Genomic DNA, 8,619 nt, shown 5'->3' with positions numbered 1-8,619 from the left:
GTAATATGTTCAAATTAATAGTCAATTAGGACTTCCTTAAACCCGAAACTGAAATCTTAGTTATACCTATTTTTCAAAAGTGAGATAAAAACAATCCCTCGAATTATAGTACCATTATGACTAACCCAATTTCAAAAAAATTATATTGAATTATTTTGGAAAGGAAGATCAATGTATCGCTAGAAAGGCACAAAAAAGTGTTAAAGGCCATGTTGAATCAAGAGCTATCATTCAATTATGGACCACATTTTTGTGACTAGGATCATATATGAGTAAATTGCAATAATAAAACTAATCTCTTAGTTTTTCTCAATTGGATTCTAGACAATATAGTCATTATCCTTACACTAATGATATTGTTCTCATGGTGATGTGTCCTTATGATCTGGACAAACAAGTAAAAATTCTTAAGGATTTTTTTTACTCTTGTATGAGTATGCTTGTTAACATTGATATAACAAATGTTATGATAATTAAATCCAAGAAGATAAATTGCACTAATAATTTCATGTATGACAACAAAAACTTGGCAGAATTGACTTCATATAAATATCTTAGAATCAATTTTTATCATAAGCTTAACTGGAACTATACCATTGAGAAAATAATAAATAGAGGGTGGGAAGCTTATTGTAGACTTGAAGAATTTTTTAATCAATAGATCTTTGGCTACGAGATAAGAAGAAACTTCATCTTGAGACTCATTATTCCTGTCATCTTTTATAATTGTAAAGTTTGGAGGTGTAACATATCTAGAAAATCTTGTGAAAAGATAGAGAAAATCTAAAGATGTTTTTATACTTATAATATCAAAATTAAAGGTGGTACACCTTATAATATCTTTTTCATAGAAGTGAGTCTTCCTCCATTGGGAGCTCAAATATGACTTGGTATAAGGTATATCCGAGGTACAAAAACAAGATAAACAACATGGATAACAAAAGACTTCTTAAGATTGCTTCAAACTCTAACCAAAATCTACTATGGTGGTTGACATAAAAATGTCACTTCCTGACTAAAGCATTGGAGAGTAAAGGAAGAGGTAACTCTATAACTTTATATGTTGGGGAATAAATATAAAAGATATTTATATGTTATGATTAGATTAAGGAAGAAAACCAACAGTTTTAAAATAAGAACAAACTCTCATAAAGTCCATATTGAAATATGACTTTTGATGGTTCCTAAAATATCAAGGGTTGAAATCTATAACTTTATATGTTGGGGAATAAATATAGAAGATATTTATATGTTATGACTAGATTAAGGAAGAAAACCAACATTTTTAGAATAAGAACAAACTCTCATAAATTCCATATTGAAATATGACTTTGGATGGTTCCTAAAATATCAATGGTTGAAATAATTTGTCATCTTTTTTTCTTGAGCTTAGTTATAGTGGGCCCACACATGCAAAGGGGTCAACCTAGTGTGCCATGAGCATAACCTTGATGGATCCAAGGAGGATTGAACCCACTTGGCATGACAAAGGGCTAGAGACTTGGGGAGGGTGCTTCATCTAGCTCCTCTACACATCAAGACCAATAATTTGTCATCTTTATGACATTAAAAAGTTAGAAATCAAAAACATTTTATTTTAGTGTTTTTGATATACCCACATCAAATAACAATTTTTTACAATACTCACACTTACCTTAAATTACCTTAAATCATAGTTTGAAAATATTTATTACTTTTTACTAATTTTTAACTCATCAAAAACCATAAGAACACTTCTTTAAAAATATCAAGTAGGTGATATAACGTTGGACATTGACAAAGTGGCGTGTAGTGTTTTGTGACAAAGTGGTTTGTTCCTTTCGAACAATACTTAACGATATTCTGGAAGCCATGGAATATTTCATGGTTTGAGTTTCTCAAAATTTGATCATCATATAAATTTACTTCAGTTTTTTTAAACAATACTTAATGATATTCTGGAAGCCATGGAATATCTAATGGTTTGAGTTTCTCAAAATTTGATCGAACTCTAAATTTACTTTGGATTTTATTTACTAGTGTGTGAAAATAATGTTCGAACTCTAAACTAGCCTAAAGTCATGAGAGAGCACCAAATTTAGAAACCTTCCTCCAATTTTGAATCCGACCAGAATCACCACTCTCTCAGCATTATTTGAAAAAACATTTAGGACTTACATTGTATTTGCGAGTAATAATTGAGAATTCAAACATCTATAACCTTTACCGTTTACATTGTAGTTTCCAACATTAATATATAAAATGAAACATCTTTGACATTCACGTTTGGCATTGTATTTTCTACGACTAAACAAAGATTTCAAAAAATAAATTAAAAAACAATTTTGGACATTGATATAAATCAAATGTTTGCATTCAACTGAGCTTACATTTCTGCTTGCAAGGATTTTGGAGAGCCCCTCTCCAGGACAAAGCTCGTTCACCAAATACTTTACCCCAAAATGTTCCGTGAAAAATTTGTAGGCTATTGACTAAAATTCCTAATTAACCCTCTCGTCTTGTAATTTTTCATCATCTCCTTCTTCGGATTAACCAAGAGTACTTGATGCGGAAGATGTTAGTTCGCTATCTAACTACCATATATATATATATATATATTAAAAGTTATAGTAAATTTAATATTATATATTAAAAGTTAGTTATAGTAAATTTAATATTATTGGTTAATGGTAAAGAATTATATTTTTTTTATTAGTTTTAATTACAATTCCATTTTGAAGAGATTTTTAAAAATTTGAATTTAATTTGTTTAATCTAAAGAATTTAAGTGTTATGAGATAATTTTTAAGATGCTGAACTTATTTATATATTCAAAATTATATATTTTTTTCAATAAAAAAATGTAGTCTTTTCATTAATAAAAATAAAGTATATTTGCTAAGATTTCCATACACTTTCTCTTGAATTTTGTTGTTTGTAACAATAAATATTCATACCATATTTCAGTGACAAAAATAGACACTAGACACTTGGATTTCCCATACATATTCCATAGTCTTCATAGGTTCCTTATCTTATGTGTAAGAGTACTACTGTATTCTACCCATTCTTAGTTACAAAAAAGAAATCAGCTTCAGGTCTATAAGTTCTTGTTTATCAACAAAAATGATGTCACCAACATATGAAAAACACCATTTTATCATAAAAAAATTAGGAAATGAATTCCCTATATGGAGTTCTTAGTTAGAAAAAAGAAATCAGCTTCAGGTCTACAAGTTCTTGTTTATCAACAAGATGATGTCACCAACATATGAAAAACAACATTTTATCATTAAAAAATTAGGAAATGAATTCCCTATATGGAGTTCTTAGTTACAAAAAAGAAATTAGCTTCAAGTCTACAAGTTCTTGTTTATCAACAAAAATGATGTCACCAACATATGAAAAACAACATTTTATCATAAAAGAATTAGGAAATGAATTCCCTATATGAAGTTCTTAGTTACAAAAGAGAAATCAGCTTCAGGTCTACAAGTTCTTGTTTATCAACAAAAATGATGTCACCAACATATGAAAAACACCATTTTATCATAAAAAAATTAGGAAATGAATTCCCTATATGGAGTTCTTAGTTACAAAAAAGAAACGAGCTTCAAGTCTACAAGTTCTTGTTTATCAACAAAAATGATGTCACCAACATATGAAAAACAACATTTTATCATAAAAAAAATTAGGAAATGAATTCCCTATATGGAGTTCTTAGTTACAAAAAAGAAATTAGCTTCAAGTCTACAAGTTCTTGTTTATCAACAAAAATGATGTCACCAGCATATGAAAAACAACATTTAATAGAATTAGGAAATGAATTCCCTATATGAAGTTCTTAGTTACAAAAAAGAAATCAGCTTCAGGTCTACAAGTTATTGTTTATCAACAAAAATGATGTCACCAACATATGAAAAACAACATTTTATCATAAAAAATTAGGAAATGAATTCCCTATATGGAGTTCTTAGTTACAAAAAAGAAATCGGCTTCAATTCTACAAGTTCTTGTTTATCAACAAAAATGATGTCACCAACATATGAAAAACAACATTTTCATAAAAAAACTAGGAAATGAATTCCCTATATGGAGTTCTTAGTTACAAAAAGGAAATCAGCTTCAGGTCTACAAGTTCTTGTTTATCAACAAAAATGATGTCTAAAAGTTGATACCCGGTTTTGAAAGAAGATAGCTACCTGGGTTTTTTCTCTGTATATGTGTGAGAAAGTAATGCTTTGAAAATTGCTTGTCACGATTCTTATGCAGTTCATAGAGTTGGATAGAATGTGAGACTAAAGGGAATGTAATATTTGACTTAATTTATGATGTTCTTGGCATCTCTATGTCCAAGGATGTTTCTCTACCATTTTGCAAAATTGAAAACACTCCATAGTGCAATGATTTCACTTCTTTTGTTTGTCCCATAACCTCCCTTCCACCAGAAATAATAATATCGCCTTGACAACGCCACATCCACATCTTCTTTATTGACTTGCGCCACAACCACATCTTCTCAAAAATACATTTTAAATATAAAAAAATCACATTCTTTGATCTCTGGAAAAACTTTACAGCTGCTTTATATAAAGTATCAAGTTAGCTATATGGAATTCTTGAAAAATGTATGCTCAGCTGCAAAATAATCATGAGCTTTGTGCTGCACTAAAATCATGCGATGAAACAAGAAGGTTACTGCTATGGTGGTCATGAAAATGACATGTTCCAAAACCAGTTCTGCGACCGTCACATTCAAATCACAATCACATGTTTTTAAATGGTGCAGTAAGAAATATTCGATCTTTGAAAAAAATGGCAGGTGCTATTGGAATTTACTAGAGAATCGTTTGTGGATATAGAAATGTAGTTTTTCATTATTAATATCGTCAAATACATGTTCATTTTTTTGGTTCATTTAGAATATACAATATTAATACTTAATATCATGTTATTACTCGAAGCTGTTTTCTTTCATAGTTCAGAATATTATTTCTTCCCTATGTTATCTTTTTGTTTTTTCAATATTGAAAATAAATATTTATTTTTCAATAAAATATAACTATTTAATGTTTATAAATAGTAATAATAATAAAATATATTAATAATTAAATCAATTATTTTATTTCATTTTTTAATTATATATAAATAATAATTGAATGTTTAAATTTTATCATTTTTTCCTTAAAATTAATCTTATATAATATTAACTAATAACATTTAAAATAATAATAATAATAATATTTTTTAGTGGGTTTTACAGAAAAGTAATTGAGAGTTTTGTTTTAGCCCCAAAGATTAGCTCAATTGGTCAAAATGAGTGCCTCGCCATCGGGAGGTCACAGGGTCTATTCTCCTCGAAGCCCTTAGGGTCAGACCTAGCTAGTGGGCTGCGGGTTAGATTTCCTTCGGGGTTGATCAACCCAGATTTTTCCATGGACGTAGCGCCACCCATTGTGACCAGGGTGTCCGTGAACCACATCGAAATAAAAAATTGAGAGTTTTGTTTTGTCTTATTTTAAATAAAGTGAATTTATAATATTTTATTGTTAACAAAAAGTTTAATTATGATACAATCTTGAATTTATTATATGATAAGGAAAATCAAATATTTTAAAATGGAAACTTTTATTTTCAAAAATCTTAAAAAATTTACCAAATAAAAAACATTATAAACACTGGTTATATTTTACTATTTTGATAACTAGAAACTTCTAATCACAATTATAAATTAGATAATTAATTAATTTAAATTTATAATTCTTATTGTGATTGGTGCAGAATTCCTAGATTTTAAGTTACTTGTTCAATTTTTGGCAGAGTGTTATTCTTGGATTATGATGTAGCCTCACCAATACTGAACTTTAATATATATTTAATTTTCACAATTGTTAATAATTTATAAGCATATCAATTAAATTAAAAAATTTTAATTAAACAAAAATATCTGTAATTTGATTCTAAACAATTTTTTCCACTGGAAAAATCCGTAATTTTCATTATGATAGAGAAAATTACATATTGTATATGCAGTAGCATATGCGGTATCAGTGTCGTCAATCAAAATCCACCACGCAGGGTGATCAGGCTGTTTAAACAAAAAGCTGTTTGTATTGTTAGTTTAGCAGTCTAGCTATAGTCGCCTGTACATGACTACGCAGGGTCCATTATCAAAAAGATTTACAATAAGATTTTATATATCAAAAAGATTTACAAAAATTTTCAGATCTTGAACATTTAATCGTTTGCTATGATTAGGGACCATTGTCCCTTTGATATCGCTGATCTATATACGGCCTGTGGTAATAGCGGTACTCCTCAGTCCCTCGCTGCTCCAATATTAACCATTCTCCTCTGGGAAGTAGCGCGGCCTCCTTGGATAATTGATCAGCGCTGCAGTTATATTCCCTGTATATGTGGATACAAGATATATGGTTAAAAGCAGCCTTGAAAGTATGTGTTTCATACAATATGTTGCTGAGTGTGTGAATGTGACATATTGTAGAATGATTGAACCAGTTTACAACAATATTTGAATCCCCAAATATGTTAAGATTTAAACACTGATGTCCCAGAGAGAAATGTAATAGGTGTCGTAGGGTCATGAGTTCCGCAAAATTGTTTGAGCCCACACCGAGCCCCATTTTTACTTTGTAACTGTGGTGTTCGTTGATATGGAGAACGAAACCACCCCCACAGCCATTTTGATTCGCGGCCCCATTGAAGAAAGCCCAAGGTACTGATTTGTCTATGATGGGGGGTGGTTGTATGCGCCTCTCCCTAGGGGGATTAGGGTCAGGTAGTTCAAGGTATGCGGAAATAATGTCGGCTTCCGTTAGAGGCCAACACACAGCCAAGTTATCAAAGATATATCTATTCTGGGCCTTCCAAATATGCCAAAAGACCACTACGGGAAGGTTCAATAATTTTGATCCCGGATGTCTACGATTCCAATCTTCCCATGCACTTTGTATATCGTCACCGGTCCAAGACCCATAAAAACTAGTAGATGTGGAAATGTTTTGCCAGAGAGTGCGGGTTGCTGTGCAATGTAGGAAGAGGTGTATAGTTGATTCTGATGCCTCTTTGCACAGAATACACCAAGATGGTCCATATATCGCTATATGGGTAAGATGCTCTCCCGTGGGAACAATATCCTTAAGAACACACCAGAAAAAAAGTCTGGTATGAGGGGGTGCAGTAAGCTTCCAAATATCACGCCACCAGTGCAATGTCAAGTCCAGTTTTTTATGTTGAATGAGGGAACAGTATCCAGGCTTTGGCGTGTATGTACCATTATCTGCCAAACACCATATTAGTTCATCAGGCCCCTGTTTGATGCGGATATGCGATTCAGTTAATGCTGAGGTATATTCTAGCCACTCCTGATGCCATTGAGGGGGGAGATCAAGTTGAAGGGCCGACTTCCATGCCTGTGAGAAGATATCTGTGTTCTGTTGATCGGCGATGTGTGCAAAAACCTTGATCCCTTGTGCATGAAGGTGCCTGATAAGATCTCTACTAAGTAGGTGTCTGCCTCCACTTCCTATCCACGGATCTTGTCCAATCCTTCCCATCATTCCATCATTGATTCTCCAAACCAAATTGTCTCGTATGAGGGGGAGGGATTGTAGCAATGCCTTCCATACCAAAGAGCATCCCGATACCTGCCATGATGGTAGTCTGATCCACTCCATTAAGCTCTGAGGCCAAATGTATTTTTGGTATGATATTTGAGCCCAAAGATTCTGGCTTGTCATCAGTGACCAGCCCATTTTTGTAGCAAGTGCTTGGGCGAATAGGGGAAGGTCCTTGAGCCCCCATCCGCCCCATTTCCTTGGTAGGGCTGTCTTTTGCCAGCTTATCTAGGCAAATAACATTTTGTCCTGGTTGCCATTCCAGAGGTATCTGTTACAGAGTTGTTTTAACCGCCCTAGGATGTTCCGAAGAATCCATGCAAGTGCCATCCAGAAGACCAGAGTGGCCTCCAAGACAGATTTGATAAGCACCAGTCTGCCTGCCCTTGATAAGTATCTGAAGCTCCATATAGTGAGTCTCTTCTCCAACTTTGTAACCAGCCAAACCCAATCAGCAATTCTTTGGCAAGTTGGTTTTAGCCAGTACCCCAGATATTTTAGGCCCCTATCCAGGGGGTGAATGCTGTAGGGAAAAGCCTGCTGAGCAAAATGTGATTCCTGTACAGATGTACGAGTGAAAGTGATAGTGGATTTAGTATGATTTGCGAGCATACCTGTAGCGGAGGAAAAGAGAAGAAGAATCTTGGAAAAAGTTCTGGTATCCCGTATGCTTCCATCCAACAGAATGAGAACATCGTCCACAGATAGAAGATGTGTGAGAGAGCAATCATCTGAGATCCGAAGACGACCGATATCACCATTCCTTTTTGCAGAGGCTATGAGCCGACTAAGATCTTCCATGACTATCAGGAAGAGAAGAGGAGATAGAGGGCATCCTTGCCTCAGTCCCCTTTCAGAGTGAAAGAAGGGTGAGGCCAAGCCATTGATGAGAATACTGAAGGAGGGAGATGTAATACAGGCCATAATCCAAGTGATGTATGTGTGAGGGAAACCCAGATGAATAAGAAGCATTTTGATATAGAGCCAACTGACACGATCTAAA

General features: G+C 33.0%; 2 protein-coding genes across 2 annotated transcripts; both read right to left on the bottom strand.

Moving 5' to 3' along the window:
• Positions 1-6,233: 6,233 nt before the first annotated feature.
• Positions 6,234-7,556, bottom strand: LOC149172042 (uncharacterized). The gene has a single exon (XM_089426181.1). The coding sequence runs from the start codon at positions 7,554-7,556 to the stop codon at positions 6,234-6,236; it is 1,323 nt and encodes a 440-aa protein (XP_089282307.1).
• Positions 7,557-7,844: 288 nt separating this feature from the next.
• On the bottom strand, positions 7,845-8,417 carry LOC149172041 (uncharacterized). Its single transcript, XM_089426180.1, has one exon. It carries the CDS (start codon positions 8,415-8,417, stop codon positions 7,845-7,847), a length of 573 nt encoding a protein of 190 aa, XP_089282306.1.
• Between the last annotated feature and the right edge of the window lie 202 nt (positions 8,418-8,619).

Source organism: Pinus tabuliformis, chromosome 4_2 (assembly GCF_031772625.1).
Source record: "Pinus tabuliformis cultivar Carrire ecotype Pingquan chromosome 4_2, CPIR1, whole genome shotgun sequence".
Taxonomy (NCBI): Eukaryota; Viridiplantae; Streptophyta; class Pinopsida; order Pinales; family Pinaceae; genus Pinus; species Pinus tabuliformis.
Note: the sequence above shows the minus strand (reverse complement) of the source record. Positions and strands in the feature narration are given on the sequence as shown.